This window comes from Procambarus clarkii, chromosome 4 (genome assembly GCF_040958095.1).
Source record: "Procambarus clarkii isolate CNS0578487 chromosome 4, FALCON_Pclarkii_2.0, whole genome shotgun sequence".
In the NCBI taxonomy this organism is placed as follows: domain Eukaryota; kingdom Metazoa; phylum Arthropoda; class Malacostraca; order Decapoda; family Cambaridae; genus Procambarus; species Procambarus clarkii.
This window is the reverse complement of record NC_091153.1, coordinates 5,703,510-5,725,506: the sequence shown is the minus strand read 5'-3', so window position 1 is coordinate 5,725,506 and position 21,997 is coordinate 5,703,510. Positions and strand designations below refer to the sequence as shown.

The window sequence follows — 21,997 nt, the reverse complement described above, 5'->3', positions numbered from 1 at the left end:
ACTCTACTCTCGAGAAATCCTATCAAGATAACTAGGAGGAGAGTTGAGATGTGAGTAGAGAAGCAGATTCACAATTCCTCTCCCAGCCCAAAGCTTTTCGTGAAAGAAAAAATAGAGTTTCCTGCATACATGTGAATGTGGACAGCTACAACTAGCCCGGTACTATATATATATATATATATATATATATATATATATATATATATATATATATATATATATATATATATATATATATATATATATATATATATATATATTTATATATATATATATATATATATATATATATATATATATATATATATATATATATATATATATATACATATATATATACGTGTGTGTATATCACGAAAATAAACACGTGATTAAAAATGTGACAGTGTCAGACCACGGAGGAAAATTGAAACAGGAATTTCCTTAAGTACTTTCGTATATTAAATACATCTTCAGAAGGAATGTATTCCTTCTGAATCTTCTGAAGGAATCTTCAGATTCCTTCTGAAGATGTATTTAATATACGAAAATACTTAAGGAAATTCCTGTTTCAATTTTCCTCCGTGGTCTGACACTGTCATATATATATATATATATATATATATATATATATATATATATATATATATATATATATATATATATATATATATATATATATATACATATATATATCTAGTAGCCAGAACGCACTTCTTAGCCTACTATGCAAGGCCCGATTTGCCTAATAAGCCAAGTTTACATGAATTAATTGTTTTTCGACTACCTAACCTACCTAACCTAACCTAACTTTTTCGGCTACCTAACCTAACCTAACCTATAAAGATAGGTTAGGTTAGGTTAGGTAGGGTTGGTTAGGTTCGGTCATATATCTACGTTAATTTTAACTCCAATAAAAAAAATTGACCTCATACATAATGAAATGGGTAGCTTTATCATTTCATAAGAAAAAAATTAGAGAAAATATATTAATTCAGGAAAACTTGGCTTATTAGGCAAATCGGGCCTTGCATAGTAGGCCGAAAAGTGCATTCTGGCTACTAGGTACGACACATATATATATATATATATATATATATATATATATATATATATATATATATATATATATATATATATATATATATATATATATATAAAGAGAGGCAAGGCGTGCAACAATAGCACATTAGAGCAACGTTGCACACACACACTGTCGAGTCCAGAGAATACCAAATAACTCGGAATTAATTCCTCGCGAATTATTACTGAATAAAACATGAGCAAATTTCCATTTTCTGTTGTCAAGTAGGAGTTGCTTAATTAAGGGAATAACACACACGTAACTAGAGCAAGGGGTCTAGGCCCCCCCTTAACCCCCCCTCCCCCCCCTGGAGTAAGGGGCAGAGGAGGGGGGCGGCCCTTAAACCCCCCCCCCCCCCCACCCCTTGCCTCTCCGACGCCATGTTTCAATGCAATTATTACATTTTTGTTCACTTATATTTTTTTTTTTTTCAAACTCATCTTCAAAATTGCAGCACTAATGGAAATTATAATTTTTGGTTTACAAGATTTTTATTGTCGTATTTTGTTTATTGCGTCGCTGGTAATTTGGTGGGGGATTAATTTCGGGATTTAAGGGCTTAATTCCCCAGCCAGCTTGGTCAGGGGACCGGGCCACAGGGACATTGATCCCCGGAATGATCACAAGGATTGTTAATCTCAAAATTATCAAGGGGGGTTATATATATATATATATATATATATATATATATATATATATATATATATATATATATATATATATATATATATATATATATATATATATATATATATATATATATATATATATACACTCCTCGGTGTATACAATATACATTGAGAGTCTCCTTTAGCTCTGATACCAGGACGAAAGTATACATGTATAGTATATTATGCGCTAGAACATAATATATGTATAGTATAGTATACACATGTATACTATATGTATAGTATACACATGTATACTATACTATATGTATAGTATACACATGTATACGTTGAGAGACGTTAAACAGAAAAAAAACGAAATTCGGGTGAATATTATTGTTCATGTTCAGTTGAACTGAATGGTGAACAATCCAGCATGTTCTTCCGGCTTGCCACTCCGTAAGAAATGCGACTTATTGCGTGATAGAACAGGTTGTTGTGGCTTGCTTAATACTTGTAGAGAGAGAATCAATACTGTATGAATTTCTAATATTTGGCTTTCACAGCTACCATACACATCTATCATACACATCCACCATCCATATTTATTATACACATCCACCATCCATATTTATCATACACATCCAGTTTCATACACAGAACAAAAGTCACAAAATTGTTGACCAAACCACACACTAGAAAGTGAAGGGACGACGACGTTTCGGTCCGTCCTGGACCATTCTCAAGTTGATTGTGAATGGGGTCTGGTCAACACACACTAGAAAGTGAAGGGACGACGACGTTTCGGTCCGTCCTGGACCATTCTCAAGTCGAGTGTCTAAGTTGGTTTAGAGTCTCAGAACTGTTCTTTGCTCGTGTTCAGCTCTATAATGGCCAGAAAGTCCCGCATAGAGCGACCCTGGTCGTCACAACTATAATTGCGTGATAATAACGACCGCGAAAGGTAGTTACGACGACACATAATAGGGGGGAACGACTGTTAATGGAGGTATTCTAACTACCATATAGAGTGTGGGTTTTTTTGACTCAGTTCGGTATGGTAATGGTCTATAAGACCGGGCCTCGACCGATGATCCAAGAAATATACCTTATTACAACTACAAATTTCATAGTATTACTGTAACTACCTGGGCCAGGGTTCAATAAGCATGTACACATCTATTTGCGAAACCTGTCCATCTTCTCTCAATCTCTGGCGGCTTTGTTTACTTTTATTAAACGGGTTACGAGCCTAAACCTGGCAGTCAACTGTTGTTATTGTTATAAACAGCCTTCTGGTGATTTACAAGCACATAGGAGATGGACAAAAGTTATAGAGGTTTCGTTAGTAATTGCATAACTGTCTGATGAGGAGTTATCTTCTAGCACTTCAAACAGATAACTTCACTAGAGATAACGGCATATAACCCAAGGATAACACATGTTCTGTGAACAAAATTACTAAAAAATAACTCTAAAATTAACTGAAAATTCTATTAATAAAAAATCCTTACCAATAAGCATTAAACAAAACTAACAAAAAACGCCCAGTATCACAATAATATTAATAATAATAATAATAATAATAATAATACACAGAACTCCCACTAAAATTATATAAATCATTGAGAAAATTCACCGGGGCTGCAAAATGAATTCGAACCTACAACCCAGGCATTACCAACCACGTACTCAACCTATGGATCACTGCACGGACTTGTCCACGTCATACAAGATGATTTCTACTCACATCAGGTTGTATGACTTTTTCACAAATCAGCGCTGGTCCGGTGCTTGAGTATGCGCCTTGGCAATGCCGGGGTCGCAAGTTCGAGCCCACCACGCAGCCCTAGTGGTGTCTGGCATTCACTTTCTGGAGCATCTTAGGCATCAATGATAGTGGGTAAAGTTTCCTAAGTTAATCGTATTATTCGTCTATTGGATCCGGTTGGTGTCTGTACTACCCAACCGGATTTCTCTTCCTCTCTCTCTCTCTCTCTCTCTCTCTCTCTCTCTCTCTCTCTCTCTCTCTCTCTCTCTCTCTCTCTCTCTCTCTCTCTCTCTCTCTCTCTCTCTCTCTCTCTCTCTCTCTCTCGTTCGAAGAGCCGCCGTAAAGAGGCTCAACATAATCGCTATATACAAATATAATCACAGATTAATCGGCATGAAATTGATTAATATAGACCCGTCGACTTCAAAAACTCACGATGACCGCATATAACGCAATTTGATAATTAAATAATTATAATAATTAAAATAATAATAATAATAATAATAATAATTATTGAGAAACTTATTATTTCAACAATAATAATAAACTTGTTATTCCAATAATTATAACAATAATAAAAATAATAATTTATATATTAAATTATCCCCGACGATGAGCGAGATTTACAATAGCTTGAACGTAATTATTTTTGTTGGGTGAAAAATAATTTTAGAGATTTTTTTAGAATCTCTAAAATTATGTTTCAATTTAATTTAGATTTTTTTTTTAATATTTTAGAAAAATAATATTGTAGAGAGCTAAAATTTTTTTGATTTTTCTAAGATTATTGACTCGTAATTGACAATTTTAAGTCCATTAGAAATATTATAAACATCGGAAAAATACTTTTATGTGCGTAAAGAAAAAATTAATAATTAATTAATTTTGTTTCGCAAAATATTTGCGTACATAATTTTTAAATATACGAATTAGAGACGAGTTGGAGTTAAGGGAAAACTGAGGGCTATGAATGTCTTAACTTTTGAGTTACGAATCGACTAAGATTATGCGTGGTAATTCCCTCATTTCTAGCACGGGAATAGTAGTTTGAATCACAAGTTTTGTAGTTTGTATCGCTAGCTGTATTTTGTATCGCTAGCTGTATTTTGTATCGCTAGCTGTATTTTGTATCGCTAGCTGTATTTTGTATCGCTAGCTGTATTTTGTATCGCTAGCTGTATTTTGTATCGCTAGCTTTATTTTGTATCGCTAGCTGTATTTTGTATCACTAGCTGTATTTTGTATCGCTAGCTGTATTTTGTATCGCTAGCTGTATTTTGTATCGCTAGCTGTATTTTGTATCGCTAGCTGTATTTTGTATCGCTAGCTTTATTTTGTATCGCTAGCTGTATTTTGTATTGCTAGCTGTATTTTGTATCGCTAGCTGTATTTTGTATCGCTAGCTGAATTTTGTATCGCTAGCTGTATTTTGTATTGCTAGCTGTATTTTGTATCGCTAGCTGTATTTTGTATCGCTAGGTGTAGTTTGATACATTACCCGGAGCTGTAGTGTAAATCGAGTCTTGAATTCTGTATCTTAAGAACAGAGTTATTGTCTTTACTGTAACGTGTTAATCTGTCTGTCTGTCTGTCTTCCTGTCTCTTTCTCTCTCTCTCTCTCTCTCTCTCTCTCTCTCTCTCTCTCTCTCTCTCTCTCTCTCTCTCTCTCTCTCTCTCTCTCTCTCTCTCTCTCTCTCTCTCTCTCTCCCTCTCTCTCTCTCTCTCTCTCTCTCTCTCTTTCTGTCAGTGTGTGTCTCTCTCTCTCTCTCTCTCTCTCTCTCTCTCTCTCTCTCTCTCTCTCTCTCTCTCTCTCTCTCTCTCTCTCTCTCTCTCTCTCTCTCTCTCTCTCTCTCTCTCTCTCTCTCTCTCTCTCTCTCTCTCTCTCTCTCTCTCTCTCTCTCTCCCTCTCTCTCTCCCTCTCTCCCTCTCTCCCTCTCTCTCTCTCTCTCTCTCTCTCTCTCTCTCTCTCTCTCTCTCTCTCTCTCTCTCTCTCTCTCTCTCTCTCTCTCCCTCTCTCTCTCTCTCTCTCCCTCTCTCCCTCTCTCTCTCTCTCTCTCTCTCTCTCTCTCTCTCTCTCTCTCTCTCTCTCTCTCTCTCTCTCTCTCTCTCTCTCTCTCTCTCTCTCTCTCTCTCTCTCCCTCTCTCTCTCCCTCTCTCCCTCTCTCCCTCTCTCTCTGTCTTTTAATTTGAGTTAAAACTAACACATAAATTTAACAAAACTTTACCTAATCTAACCAAATCAAACTTAATTAAGTCTCTAATTTGTGTTCTTAATATATTCTAATAATAATAATTGGAATATCTCAATTTGAAAATAAATATTTAAAAAATAACGAAAATCATTATGCTTGTTAGGCAAATCGGATCTTGCACACCACGCCAAATAGTGCGGTTCTGGCTGTTAGGCAAGACATATATATATGTCGTACCTAATGGCTTTGGAGGGGACCCAAAAATAATTTTTTATCGAATGTTACTATGTCGGCGAGAAACAATGGGCAGAGTTTCTTTCACCCTATGCCCCTGTTACCTAGCAGTAAAATAGGTACCTGGGTGTTAGTCAGCTGTCACGTGCTGCTTCCTGGGGGTGGAGGCCTGGTCGAGGACCGGGCCGCGGGGACACTAAAAAGCCCCGAAATCATCTCAAGATAATCTCAAGATGTCTGTGAGAAGACATTACCATCTTATTATTGAATGCAACAGAAAAGGTGAGATTAATGATTCTATTAAATTCTATTAGAGAAGAATCTGGCGAATTTGTTCTATTTTTCTTACATTTTTCTTCACTTGAGAAGGAAGTTGAGAGAAAAATTAACTCTCCAAAGTTAATTTTTGGACAGTTAAAACACACACACACACACACACACACACACACACACGCACACACACACACACCACACACACACACACACACACACACACACACACACACACATACACACACACACACACACACACACACACACACACACACACACACACACACACACACACATACACACACATCAGGCCATATAAAACCTAGCTAGTGTTATATGGCCTAATTTTAAGTGTTGCATTTCGTTATCTCTTGTTAACATTGTCAAAGGCAGAGTACGAATGATTACAAAGGGTCTTGATGTATCATATGTATCTGAGGATGAGGTGAAGGTGATGAGGGGGAAGGTGAAACACCTCAATTATAGGTCCATTGTATCTTGTCAGTCTCCTGTTTGCATGCTGGTTGATACAAGATGTACTGGCTCCTTCCTGTTAGGTAATTCCTTACCCATGTGTGTGTGTGTGTGTGTGTGTGTGTGTGTGTGTGTGTGTGTGTGTGTGTGTGTGTGTGTGTGTGTGTGTGTGTGTGTGTGTGTCTGTGTGTGTGTGTGTGTGTGTGTGTGTGTGTGTGTGTGTGTGTGTGTGTGTGTGTGTGTGTGTGTGTGTGTTTACTAGTTGTGTTTTTGCGGGGGTTGAGCTTTGCTCTTTCGGCCCGCCTCTCAACTGTCAATCAACTGTTTACTAACTATTTTTTTTTCCACACTACACACCCACACCCCAGGAAGCAGCCCGTGACAGCTGACTAACTCCCAGGTACCTATTTACTGCTAGGTAACAGGGGCACTTAGGGTGAAAGAAACTTTGCCCATTTGTTTCTGCCTCGTGTGGGAATCGAACCCGCGCCACAGAATTACGAGTCCTGCGAGCTATCCACCAGGCTACGAGGCCCCTGTGTGTGTGTGTGTGTGTGTGTGTGTGTGTGTGTGTATACTCACCTATTTGTGCTTGCGGGGGTTGAGCTTTGGCTCTTTGATTCCGCCTCTCAACTGTCAACAACTGATGTACATGTGTGTGTGTGTGTGTGTGTGTGTGTGTGTGTGTGTGTGTGTGTGTGTGTGTGTGTGTGTGTGTGTGTGTTTGTGTGTGTGTGTGTGTGTGTGTGTGTGTGTGTGTGTGTGTGTGTGTGTGTGTGTGTGTGTGTGTGTGTGTGTGGGTATCACCTCTGGTTGGACTAGTAAGAACCCTCAGTTGGGTTCAATAAAATAAATACCATTAATAGCAAGTTGGTCCTTCACTTGTTCGTCCTCTCCTCCCTCCCTTCCCTATTTTTCATATTTATATTAACCATTAATCGATAAAAGCAATAATTACTTTTTAAGAATGGACAAGATGTCGGGAGTTTCTTCAAGTAATTGGCAGAGAGGTTCTTAGTATGATCAGAACAGCAGATTTGCAATGTAAAAGCCTCTGAAGGTTGGGTAAAGTAATGGGTCCATCAACTCCCCCTTTCCCCCATTACCTCTCTTACCCCATCACTTCTCTTCCCCATCACCTCTTTTACCCCCATTACCTCTCTACCCAGTTCATAGCGCCTATCTCTTCTCCCCCCCTTCTTTTTTAAAACTGTTTACTCCTATTTCCCCATTATCTTATTACCTATTGCCCCCTTCCTTCTCCTCCTCCTCCTCCCCTCCCATACAACCCATTCCCCCTTCCTGAACCCCCCCCCCTTTTCCATCAATCCCCCATACACAGGCTCTTCTCTTGTTCCCAATTCCCTCCCTCCATGCCTTTTTTTTGCACCCATTCTCTCTCTCTCTCCCTCTCCCCTTCCCACCCCTTCTTTCCCTTCCATCTTCTCTCACCATCGTCCTCCCCTTCCCTCTCCCTCCCTCTCTTAGTCTCTCTTCCATCTCTCCTGCCATCAGCCTCCCTCTGCCTCTGTATAGAAATATGAAAAACAACAGTAAATATATATGTACAGACAGACAGAGACAGAGAGACAGGGACACAGAGATACAGAGAGACAGAGACACAGAGAGACAGAGAAACAGAGACACAGAGAGACAGAGACAAAGAGAGAGACAGAGAGACGGAGAGACGGAGACACAAAGACACAGAGACACAGAGAGACAAAGACACAGAGAGACAGAGACACAGAGAGACAAAGAGACAGAGAGACTGACAGACAACTAGAAAGCCAATAAGACAGGTAGAGAGCTAGAGAAGGAATCAGACAGAAAAACAGACAGCCAGAAACAGAGTCATAAAGACAGACAGACAGACAGAAAGGCGAGTAGAGACGTATTAACAAACACACACACACACACACACACACACACACACACACACACACACACACACACACACACACACACACACACACACACACACACACACACACACACACACACACACACACAAGAGCGTAGAGGGGCGTGTTAAATCACACACGAGAAGGGGGATTCGAACCAACAGGGGTGTGTGATGTTGTGGGGGGGGGGGGGCATTCCATCTACCCCCCTCCACCCCACACCCCCACCCCACGCACCCCCACCCCACGCACCCCCCAAGCCATCGTTGCCAATCACCAATATCACCCATTTACCGCTGAACTTTGCCAGCCCATTGCGGGGGGGGGGGGGGGGTTGGCAACACTGCTATGACTGCATATATCGAATTTCTTTGACCTATCTGTGTCTTCGGTGAGCGAGATTTAGCTCCTGGACCCCGCCTGGAAAGCTGTACCTGGTGCTTTTCCACACCTGTACGAGGTTCTGATGTGGTCTTATATGTTCTAGTATTTGTGTTAATGGAAGTACTGTAGCCTGGATGGCTTCCAACGTGGTTCACTTTCCTGTTTCTCTCACTTATCATACGTTCTTCCTCTCCACATGTGTTTCTCGGTCTCTGCAGGTGTGTCATTGTCCTTCCTGACCACATGTGTACGTCTGTATATATGTGTGTGTATATATACATGTGTACATGATAGTATGTACGTATAAGTGGTAGTGTGTATGTGCGTATGTTTGAGTTTCTGTTCTATCGACACCTAAGGTCATATAGTCTGCAATTTAGGTTAGTTTCTTATCAATAAGTATACTCTTGGTGCATGTATACTGAATAGTATACCTCTGTATATATGAATACCCGGTGAGTGGGTTCGAATCACCCAAACGACTCCAATGGATTTTCTGATTGATACATCACGTTGATGTAATATCATGGTGCACTGATATTGTATTGATATCAAATACAACAACTGTATTTTTAAACCACGCCAAATAACCCTTCAAATTTTGCAACAATACAATTATTCGTGTATTTTTTGTATGTTGAAATGTAGTTTAGAGTGATTGTATGATTGTATACCAATGTATTTGGTGGTAGGGGGTGTGGGGGGGGGGGGTGTCGAGGTGGTGGTGGGGGGGGGGAAGATGTCTTAACACAACTATGGTTCTAGAACCAGGCTAGTTTGCTAGCTGGTTCCCTAGTTTGCTAGTTGGTTCCCTAGTTTGCAAGTTGGTTCCCTAGTTTGCAAGTTGGTTCCCTAGTTTGCTAGTTGGTTCCCTAGTTTGCTAGTTGGTTCCCTAGTTTGCAAGTTGGTTCCCTAGTTTGCTAGTTGGTTCCCTAGTTTGCTAGTTGGTTCCCTAGTTTGCAAGTTGGTTCCCTAGTTTGCTAGTTGGTTCCCTAGTTTGCTAGTTGGTTCCCTAGTTTGCTAGTTGGTTCCCTAGTTTGCAAGTTGGTTCCCTAGTTTGCTAGTTGGTTCCCTAGTTTGCTAGTTGGTTCCCTAGTTTGCAAGTTGGTTCCCTAGTTTGCTAGTTGGTTCCCTAGTTTGCTAGTTGGTTCCCTAGTTTGGTAGTTGGTTCCCTAGTTTGGTAGTTGGTTCCCTAGTTTGCTAGTTGGTTCCCTAGTTTGCTAGTTGGTTCCCTAGTTTGCTAGTTGGTTCCCTAGTTTGCTAGTTGGTTCCCTAGTTTGGTAGTTAGAACCCAAATTGGTTCAAGTGTCTCGCTAGATCGCTATAACTCCCTTAACCACACAATCTCGCTATTTCCTACACTTCACTGAGTCTAAAGTTTCGCTAGTGACTAAATTTCGCTAGTTTTTCAATCTCGTTCATTTCAAAAGTTCGCTAATTCATAATCGTCGCTATTTGCTGAGCCTAGCTAGTTGCTGAGCTTAGCTAGTTCCTGAGCTTAGCTAGTTCTTGAGCTTAGTTAGTTCCTGAGCCTAGCTAGTTCCCGAGCCTAGCTTGTTGCTGAGGTTAGCTAGGTCCTGAGCTTAGCTAGTTCTTGAGCTTAGCTAGTTCCTGAGCCTAGCTAGTTCCTGAGCCTCGTTTGTTCCTGAGGTTAGCTAGTTCCTGAGCTTAGCTAGTTCTTGAGCTTAGCTAGTTCTTGAGCTTAGCTAGTTCCTGAGCTTAGCTAGTTCCTGAGCCTAGCTAGTTCCTGAGCCTCGCTAGTTCCTGAGCCTAGCTAGTTTCTGAGCCTAGATAGTTCCTGAGCCTAGCTAGTTCCTGAGCCTAGATAGTTCCTGAGCCTCGCTAGTTCCTGAGCCTTGCTAGTTCCTGAGCCTCGCTAGTTGAGCGAGGGCGTGTGCAAGTTGCTCAGTACGGTGATGTTGAAGGCTTCACAGTTGTCAACAGTGCACAGTAATGATTACACCCCCACACGCCCTCATCCACTCCGGCTCATCAGGGCATCCACTCGCCCTCATCCACACCAGTCCACCAGTTGAGTGGATCAACTGGCGGCTGTAACCACCAGTTGAGTGGTTACAACCACTTCTTAAACATTGACACACTGTAATCTAGTTACAAAATCAACCCACACAGTAAGGAGGCATTTAGGGCGCTTTACACAGCCTACGTGAGGCCAGTATTAGAGTATGCCGCCCCATCATGGCGTCCCCATCTGAAGAAGCACATAAGGAAACTGGAAAAGGTTCAGAAGTTTGCAACAAGACTCGTCCCAGCGTTACGAGGGATGGGGTATGAAGAGCGCCTGAAGGAACTGAGCCTTACGACGTTAGAAAAAAGAAGGGAGAGGGGGATATGATAGAAACGTATAAAATACTTAGGGGGATTGACAGAGTGGAAATAGACGAAATGTTCACACGTAATAGTAACAGAACGATGGGACATGGGTGGAAACTGGAAACTCAGATGAGTCACAGAGATGTTAGGAAGTTTTCTTTTAGTGTGAGAGTAGTGGGAAAATGGAATGCACTTCAGGAACAGGTTGTGGAAGCAAATTCTATTCATAATTTTAAAACCAGGTATGATAGGGAAATTAGGACCGTAGTTATTGCTGTAAACAACCGATGGCTGGAAAGGCGGGATCCAAGAGTCAATGCTCGATCCTGCAGGCACAAATAGGTGAGTACACACACACACACACACACACACACACACACACACACACACACACACAGCAACAAGGGTACAATTTGAGACATAACATATTAATACATGTCATTAGGATCATTAAAGACGAAACCCCATAAAGATTATCACACTCAATAAAGACACCAATTCCAGCTATATTTACCTTTTAATAAAAAATAATAAAAACCCGAAATATAAACATATCGAAACCAATAATAATAATAATAATAATAATAATAATAATAATTCTTTTCTTCTTTTTTAATTATTATTAATAATTATATTATGCTTTAGTTTAAGATTAAAATTATTTTATTAATAATATTCTAATAACACCATCAATGTTAGAGGAAAGATACGAGTTATTTATATTTTTAATAAATATTGTGATAATTTATAATATTTTAAAAATATAAAAAAATATATTTAAATGAAAATAAAATGATTTCTATAATCTCGGAGATTATTTGACTTCACGGAAGATTAGTTAGATAAGATATAAGGAAGATAACGTCGTTATATTAACGAAATTATTAACGCTATCTTGGGTGTAGACCATAGCAAGTTACTGTTATCCAGGAGGTAATACTTTGATATCTCAGAGAGACACCCAATATACCGGTTATCATACGGCTATAGACATAGAAAACTTGATATCTTATTCAGCGATCAATATAAGAGGCATAGAAATAGACGATAGACATAAAGATACCGCCAAGTACACAAAGATATTTGATTATCTGCGGAGAAAAGCTATATTACCTATAAACAAAGTGACGACGAACACTCTGGTACTCACGAATTAGATATTAGATATCAAGATATCAGATATTAGTCTAGGAGCAGCTGTATAAATGTCCAGGTACCTTAGTATATAATATACTTAAGAAATAGCAAATTTCTTCTTTGTGAGAGAAGAAATGTATATGTTTATCATTCAGAATGTTTGGTAATATGATTATTGTATATATATATATATATATATATATATATATATATATATATATATATATATATATATATATATATATATATATATATATATATATATATATATATATATATATATATATATATATATATATATATCTTGAGCTGGCTCATCCCTTAATAAACTGATTTCAGTTTCAATTGATCGTCCACTCAAGCTGAGACTTGCTGACTTATCCCTGGATAAGATCTGGATTTCTGTGAAAGTTGATGATTCTGTCAATCATAGGAAAACGATAAGTTACTTTGCAACGTCTTAAATCTGTGAGCAACCTAGTTGCTAATTTATCCTGCATTAAGGTGAAAGCCAGAAGTCGTCTCCTGTCAGTTGAAAATGAAATCCGTGTGTGTTGATCTGAAGTACGACCTGTATGTTGACCGTGTGTGTTGATCTGAAGTACGACCTGTGTGTTGACCGTGTGTGTTGATCTGAAGTACGACCCTGTATGTTGACCGTGTGTGTTGATCTGAAGTACGACCCTGTATGTTGACCGTGTGTGTTGATCTGAAGTACGACCTGTGTGTTGACCGTGTGTGTTGATCTGAAGTACGACCCTGTATGTTGACCGTGTGGGTTGATCTGAAGTACGACCTGTGTGTTGACCGTGTGTGTTGATCTGAAGTACGACCCTGTATGTTGACCGTGTGTGTTGATCTGAAGTACGACCCTGTATGTTGACCGTGTGTGTTGATCTGAAGTACGACCCTGTATTAAGTATTTGTGTATCAAATGACTAGTTCAGATCTCACATTAAAGAAGAATTTTAGAAGAATAATGTATAGAGACATAATATGTCATTATGTCTCTATACATTATACACCCATCAGTGTAAAAGAAAATGTATAACACTGAAACTATGAGATGTATAATACTAGAAACTATTGACAGTCATCTTCAGAATCTCAAACCAACTGAATCCTATGCCTTTACTGATGGCTCTGTGCAATTTGGCACTGGTAGAACAGGTTGTGCATGTGCAGTATATAAAGGGGGAATGAAATGATCATGTCTAGTGCACAGAGACTGAACAACTGAGCAAGCACGACACAGACTGAACTATTGGGTAATTTATCTAGCCACTGAGTACCTTATGCTCAATGGTGGTGGAGTGATATTCTGTGACTCTAAAAGTGCTCTGCAGTCCTTAAATAACCCATCACAATTTGAAGATATTATTGAATTTGAAACCGTAAATTTTTTTTAGACTTGCTAGACTATTGTACCACCAACTGTGTTATTATTTCATGGGATCTGGTGTACTGGACGACATCCTAATAGTTTATCCAAAATTTGCTTATCCATTTTAAAGAATGTAGAACAATTTTATTTATATTACTTATTTTTTATCTATTTTATTTACTTTATTTCTAAGCTGCATCACTTATGAACCCATCCCTGCCCTTGTGTGGCAGTGCACAATAGAAACTTGTTTTTACATATACATTAAAACATTGATTTTAACAATGATATATATGTGCTTCAGCCTACAGTTTAGACTTATTGTCTTGTGTATGACCCTCTGTCCTGCGTGACAGTGAATACCAGCATTATTCTTACTTTAATAAGACTTAATCGAAATCCTCAGATTAGGCAAAATTGGAAATAAATCTTGTCAATAAAGATGTTACTAATAATAATTATCTTAACTGGCTTAAAAAAATTTATTATAACATTGTCTTGACCCACATATTAGTTTATATATATATATATATATATATATATGCGGAAAATCCACAGAGAAATATGAAATGAGGTGAACGTTTCGGCTTTGTTAAAGCCTTTGTCAACACCAGACTGACTAAGGAGAAGGGAGAAGGGGGGAAGATATATAGAATATATCTATATGAAATATAAATTCCTTCTCCCTTCTCCTTAGTCAGTCTGGTGTTGACAAAGGCTTTAACAAAGCCGAAACGTTCACCTCATTTCATATTTCTCTGTGGATTTTCCGCATAAAATGATCAGTGTTTTGTGATCGTCAATTGCATATATATATATATATAATGTATTTGTATGTCAATATTTTGGAGGGTGGGGAACGGATTAATTCAAATCCCTTTATTTCTCATGGGAAAAATCGCTTCGACTTACGATATTTCGACTTATGATCCGTCTCTGGGAACGGATTAGCATCGTAAGTCGAGGCCCCATTGTATATATAATATATATATATATATATAAAAAGGGAGTACCACCTCTAGCTGGAAGAAGGGGGACCCATAGCCTCGGAGGAAACCACGCATAACGCATTAGAGGGATATATATATATATATATATATATATATATATATATATATATATATATATATATATATATATATATATATATATATATATATATATATATATATATATGAAGGGTGATATATTATATATATAGTTAAAATAGAAGGGGTGAGGCGAGGGATTTATCAGATGAAAGCGCCAAGCCATCACAGACCATATAGCCCTTAGAAAGGGGTTAGGATAAGGCTTTGGGATGGAGGACGGAGCTAGAAAGACTAGAAAGACTAGGAAAGACTTTCTAGTCTTTCATTCACTGCAACGTCTCGTTAGCAACGACGTCTGCAAGACACATGTGGAGTCTTAAGGACACATGTGGAGTCTTAAGGACACATGTGGAGTCTTAAGGACACATGTGAAGACTTAAGGACACATGTGAAGACTTAAGGACACATGTAGAGTCTTAAGGACACATGTGGAGTCTTAAGGACACACGTGGAGTCTTAAGGACACATGTGGAGTCTTAAGGACACATGTGGAGTCTTAAGGACACATGTGGAGTCTTAAGGACACATGTCGAGTCTTAAGGACACATGTGGAGTCTTAAGAGCACATATGGAGTCTTAAGGACACATGTGGAGTCTTAAGAGCATTCCTGGTAGAAGCAGAAACAAATGGGCAGCGTTTCTTTCACCCTGATGCACCTGTTCACCTAGCAGTAAATAAGTACCTGGGAGTTAGACAGCTGCTACGGGCTACTTCCTGTGTGTGTGTGTGTGTGTGTGTGTGTGTGTGTGTGTGTGTGTGTGTGTGTGTGTGTGTGTGTGTGTGTGTGTGTGTGTGTGTGTACTCACCTAGTTGTGCTTGCGGGGGTTGAGCTCTGGCTCCTTGGTCCCGCCTCTCAACCGGTGAATGAGTCTTGTTGTGTGAGCTTGTTCATGCACTATCTTATTCACCTATCCCAAGGATAGGTGAATAGGTGCATCAGGGTGACTTAAGGATTAAGTCACCTCTACCATGATGTATATATAAACATATACACTATGTATATACACCCAGTATATACACCTATAACATCAGACCCCTAAATGAGACATAGACCCCCTAAAATGAGACATAGACCCCCTAAAATGAGGTATAGACCCCCTAAAATGAGACATAGACCCCCTAAAATGAGGTATAGACCCCCTAAAATGAGACATAGACCCCCTAAAATGAGACATAGACCCCCCTAAAATGAAACATAGACCCCCCTAAAATGAGACATAGACCCCTAAAATGAGACATAGACCCCCTAAAATGAGACATAGACCCCCCTAAAATGAGACATAGACCCCCTAAAATAAGACATAGACCCCCTAAAATGAGACATAGACCCCTAAAATGAGACATAGTCCTCTAAAATGAGACATAGACCCCTAAAATGAGACATAGACCCCCTAAAATGAGACATAGACCCCCTAAAACGAAACATAGACCCCCTAAAATGAGACATAGACCCTTAAAATGAGATATAGACCCCTAAAATGAGACATAGACCCCCCTAAAATGAGACATAGACCCCCCTAAAATGAGACATAGACCCCCCTAAAATGAGACATAGACCCATAAAATGAGACGCAAACCCCCCTAAAATGAGACATAGACCCCTAAAATGAGACATAGACCCCTAAAATGAGACATAGACCCCCTAAAATGAGACATAAACCCCTAAAATGAGACATAGACCCCTAAAATGAGACATAGACTTCCTAAAATGAGACATAGACCCCTAAAATGAGACATAGACCCCTAAAATGAGACATAGATTCCCTAAAATTAGACATAGACCCCCTAAAATGAGACATAAACCCCCCTAAAATGAGACATAGACCCCTTAAAATGAGACATAGACCCCCTAAAATGAGACATAGACCCCCTAAAATGAGACATAGACCCCTAAAATGAGACATGGACTCCTAAAATGAGACATAGACCCTCTAAAATGAGACATAGACCCCCTAAAATGAGACAAAGACCCCTAAAATGAGACATAGACCCTCTTAAATGAGACATAGACCCACTAAAATGAGACAAAGACCCCTAAAATGAGACATAGACCCTCTAAAATGAGACATAGACCCCTAAAATGAGACAAAGACCCCTAAAATGAGACATGGACTCCTAAAATGAGACATAGACCCCCTAAAATGAGACATAGACCCCCTAAAATGAGACAAAGACCCCTAAAATGAGACATAGACCCTCTTAAATGAGACATAGACCCACTAAAATGAGACAAAGACCCCTAAAATGAGACATAGACCCTCTAAAATGAGACATAGACCCCTAAAATGAGACAAAGACCCCTAAAATGAGACATGGACTCCTAAAATGAGACATAGACCCCCTAAAATGAGACATAGACCCCTAAAATGAGACAGACCCCCTAAAATGAGACATAGACCCCCTAAAATGAGACATAGACCCCTAAAATGAGACATAGACCTCTAACATGAGGCATACGACTTTGCCCCCAAGGTCACGAAACCCTCACAAAATGGTTCTGAATCAAAACCCTTTACCCTATGGTCAGAAATCCGTACCCTGGGGTCAACAACCCCTTACCCTAAGATCAATAACCCCCTACCCTAGGGTCAACAGCCCTACCCAAAGGTCAATACCCTCTACCATAGGGTCAATACCCCCCTTCCTAAGGGTCAATACCTCCTACCCAAGGGTCAATACTTTCTACCCAAGGGTCAATACCCCCTACCCAAGGATCAATACACCCTACCCAAGGGTCAATACCCCCCCTACCCAAGGGTCAATACTCCCTACCCATGGGTCAATACCCCCTACCATAGGGTCAATACTTTCTACCCAAGGGTCAATACCCCCTACCCATGGGTCAATACCCCCTACCATAGGGTCAATACTTTCTACCCAAGGGTCAATACCCCCTACCCAAGGGTCAATACCTCCTTCCCATGGGTCAATACCCCTACCCCAAGGCTCAATACCCCCTACCCAAGGGTCAATACCCCTACCCAAGGGTCAATACCCCCTACCCAAGGGTCAATACTCCCTACCCAAGGGTCAATACCCCCTTCCCAAGGGTCAATACTCCCTTCCCAAGGGGTCAATACTCCCTACCCAAGGGTAAATACCCCTACCCAAGGGTCAATACCCCCTTCCTAAGGGTCAATAACCCCTACCCAAGGGGTCAATACCCCTACCCAAGGGGTCAATACCCCCTACCCAAGGGTCAATACTCCTTTCCCAAGGGTCAATACCCCCTTCCCAAGGGTCAATACCCCTACCCAAGGGCCAATACCCCCTACCCAAGGGGTCAATACCCCCTACCCAAAGGTCAATACCCCCCTACCCAAGGGTCAATACCCCTATCCCAAGGCTCAATACTCCCTACCCCAGGGTAAATATTCCTACCCAAGGGTCAATAACCCATTCCCAAGGGTCAATACACCCTTCCCAAGGGTCAATACCCCCTATCCAAGGGTCAATACCCCCTACCCAAGGGTCAATACCCCCTATCCAAGGGTCAATACCCCCTATCCAAGGGTCAATACCCCCTTCCCAAGGGTCAATACCCCCTACCCAAGGGTCAATACCCCCTATCCAAGGGTCAATACCCCCTATCCAAGGGTCAATACCCCCTTCCCAAGGGTCAATACCCCCCTACCCAAGGGGTCAATACAACCCAACCCCCATGGAGGCGTGAGTTACCTGTGTGAGCGTGGGCGTGGTGGTGGGCGTCGTGTCTGAGGCCAGGGTCTAGGGCGAGCATTTGGGGCGGGCCAGGGCTGAAGGGGTTGAACTGGCCGAAGTACCCACGCATACCCGCGCCCATGCCGGCGCCCATGCCCGCGCCGGCGCCCACGACCAGGGGTTCGAGTAGCTGCGACGCCTGCGATGCCAGGGTACGTGCTGCCGTGTACGCCGACGTGCCCAGGGACGTGGCAAGGGCGGAAGGGGTGATTGAGTGGGGCAGCCCCCCCGAGGATCCTAATCCAGGGGGTGACCTATGCCCCTCAGATGCCCCGAGACCCAGAAGCTCCTGAATGCCGAAGGGAGAGCGTTGGGGCAGCGTGGCACCTGATGTACCCATCGTGCCCATAGTGCCTAGCATGTTGGCGTAGAGAGCCCCACGGTCAGGGTGTAGGAGGTTCATCTCGACGGCTTGTCACTATGCCACGCACTAGGAGGCCGCGAGGCGTGTGTGTTCGCGCGGGAAAGGCGGGTTAGTGCGCGGGAAACATGGCGCGTCGCGCGTGTTGTGGCGGGAAGCGACTGGCGGGAACTGGCGCGGGGGAGATGAGCCCTGGTAGCCGGGGGTTTCAGGCCCCGAGTGGCCCAGGTGGGCCAGTGATCCGGCCTTATTGCGGCCCGCTCTCCCACAACGGTCCTGCGCCGAGGCGCGGGCCACACGCACCCGCACTCCGGCTAATCGTCCCCCGCCGCCTGGACCGCCATGATTAGCCATTTTGGGTGGGCAAGGATGGGCGGGATCTTGAGGCACGCGATACCTTCACTCAACACGCACGCACTTATAAACCCCCCAACGCACGCACACGCGAATAAATCCCTCACGCACGCAACGCCAGCGCGCGCCGCGAGCCGTCAGCGGACAGACGCACGCAAGCAGTCTACGAAATAAGGAGAAGAGATATATAAGATGATAAATATAAGAGTTATAAGAGGCCGACACCGTCCGGCTAGACCCGCCCCTTTCCTCCCAGCTCGACGCCTATTGGTCCCGAACCCCGCGCGACTAGCCAATCACCGCCCGGCTCTCATTATGATTGACAACCTCTTACGACATATCCATTCCCCGATCTCTTTACTTCAAAACCTGCTTAAAATGGATCGTTTGCATAACGCTTGCCCACTCAACAACGTTTTAATCAACTATTCCACCAACATTTACAAGCCGAAATCAAGAATCATTTCAACTCTGAATATCTAATGAGGCATTTGCAAGGGTAATGCGTGAATAGCGCAGTGGGCTGCGGGCTCTGGCCGTGGCAGACATTTGTGTGTTGATTTTGCCTCACTTCACGAGGCTCTGTCTATTTACATATGAATTACGGTCTAAATACTTAATCGATACGCGGTGTGGTGAGGGCCAGGGGGAGGGGCGACGCGCCCCCTGCTAACACAATTATTCCTTGTTATGGTCATGGGGGGCTTTTCATGCAAATTTGTCAAGGCTTAGGGGGGATGTATGCTGTATAAATACATCATACAACAAGTGACGGTGTATTTACTATGTCTCCTTACAATCGAGCTGTTAGCTCTTGGACTCCGCCTTTCTAACCAATCTATTTTTTTTCCTCTAGTATAACTACTATATATATATATTTCTCTCTAACATACACATACATATATCCCCAGGAAGCAGCTAGTAGCAGCTGGCTAGCTACCAGGTACCTGTTTACTGATAGGTGAACAGGGCCATCAGGGTGAAAGAAAATCTGCCCTTTTGTTTCCGCCTGCGCCGGGGATCGAAAGCGGGCCCTTAGGAGTACGATTCCAGAGCGCTGTCCACTCAGCCGCGAGGCCCTGTAATGTGTGTGTGTGTGTGTGTGTGTGTGTGTGTGTGTACTCATGTGATTTTGTATGTATTCATATGTATGTGTATATGTACATGTTTCTCACCTAATTATACTTGCAATCTCTTTGGTCCCGCCTCTCAACTGTCAATCAACTGGTGTACAGGTTCCTGAGCCTATTGGTCTCTATCATATCTACACTTGAAACTGTGTATGGAGTCAGCCTCCACCACATCACTGCCTAATGCATTCCACCTATTAACTACTCTGACACTGAAAAAAATTGTCTAATGTCTCTGAGGGTCATATGAGAACTAAGTTTCAAACTGCGTCTTCTTGCTCGAGTACTTCCTCGTGCTAAATAGTCTGTATCTTATCTATTCAATCAATTCCCCTGATAATTTTGTATGTGGTAATCATGTCTCCTCTAATAACTTACTCTTTTTTTTTCTCCTCCATTGGCGTGAGGTTTAATTCCTGTAGCCTTTTCTCATATCCCGTACTTTTCAGCTCTGGTACTAGTCTAAGGGCATACCTCTGAACACTGGAAACACAAACCGTAACTGTCTCTATTTTCCGCTTGTAACAACTTGTAATAAAGTTGTTACATCTAGGCTTAACGTGTTTATGACGTATTAGAACGTTGTTACAACTTGCTATATTGATTGTTATAACTGGTTAGGAGGGGTTAAAACTTGTTCGAACGTTGTACCAACGTCGTAGTTTCGGTGTGTGTTTGGCGGGAACTGTCTCAAACTGGGTCCTTTCCTTGACTATATAAGGACTTCACGCTGGAGCCACATATTCCAGGTTTGGTCTGACGTATGTGAAATATAAATTTCTGAATGATTTCCTAAAACAAATGTCAAAAGTCAGATGTTATATTGGTCAACATTGCATGTGCCGCTGATGATACCTTCTGTGTTGATATTACCCTTCTCTTTCTTGACTAATGTGTATCGCCTGGTCGAAGAATTCTATTAATCCTATGAGGGAAGATTTACCTTCCCTGAACCCATGCTGGTAGTGTTATGAAGATCTTGACCAAACCGCACACTAGAAAGTGAAGGGACGACGACTGATTGATTGATTGTTGCCGCCGAAGGCGGCTAATTTATTGTGCACCCCATACTCATCCTGTGAGCGGTAGCGCAAAAGCATTACAGAGGGCACAAAAGGTCTTTATCAGACCTCATCTTAGATTATTACATAAACAATTTCATCTATCCTTCCCGGGACGACGACGTTTCGGTCCGTCTTGGACCATTCTCAAATCGGCTTGAGAATGGTCCAGGACGGACCGAAACGTCGTCGTCCCTTCACCTACTAGTGTGTGGTCTGGTCAACATACTTCAGCCACGTTATTGTGACTCATCGCCTGCTTATAAAGATCTTTCTCTGAGATTGTTCTGCTGGCGATTTACCTTACGGGGAGCCGGTCGGCCGAGCGGACAGCACACTGGACTTGTGATCCTGTGGTCCTGGGTTCGATCCCAGGCGCCGGCGAGAAACAATGGGCAAAGTTTCTTTCACTCTATGCCCCTGTTACCTAGCAGTAAAATAGGTACCTGGGTGTTAGTCAGCTGTCACGGGCTGCTTCCTGGGGGTGGAGGCCTGGTCGAGGACCGGGCCGCGGGGACACTAAA

General features: G+C 41.6%; 1 protein-coding gene across 1 annotated transcript in view; it reads right to left on the bottom strand.

The window, feature by feature from the left end:
* The window catches only part of LOC123751598 (uncharacterized), a 90,412-nt gene extending 71,287 nt beyond the window's left edge, over positions 1-19,125 (bottom strand). Inside the window, exon 1 of the mRNA XM_069334792.1 lies at positions 18,526-19,125. Coding sequence (XP_069190893.1) covers positions 18,526-18,970 — 445 coding nt within the window. The 5' untranslated portion in view covers positions 18,971-19,125. The remainder of the gene's footprint in view (positions 1-18,525) is intronic.
* Positions 19,126-21,997: the final 2,872 nt, after the last annotated feature.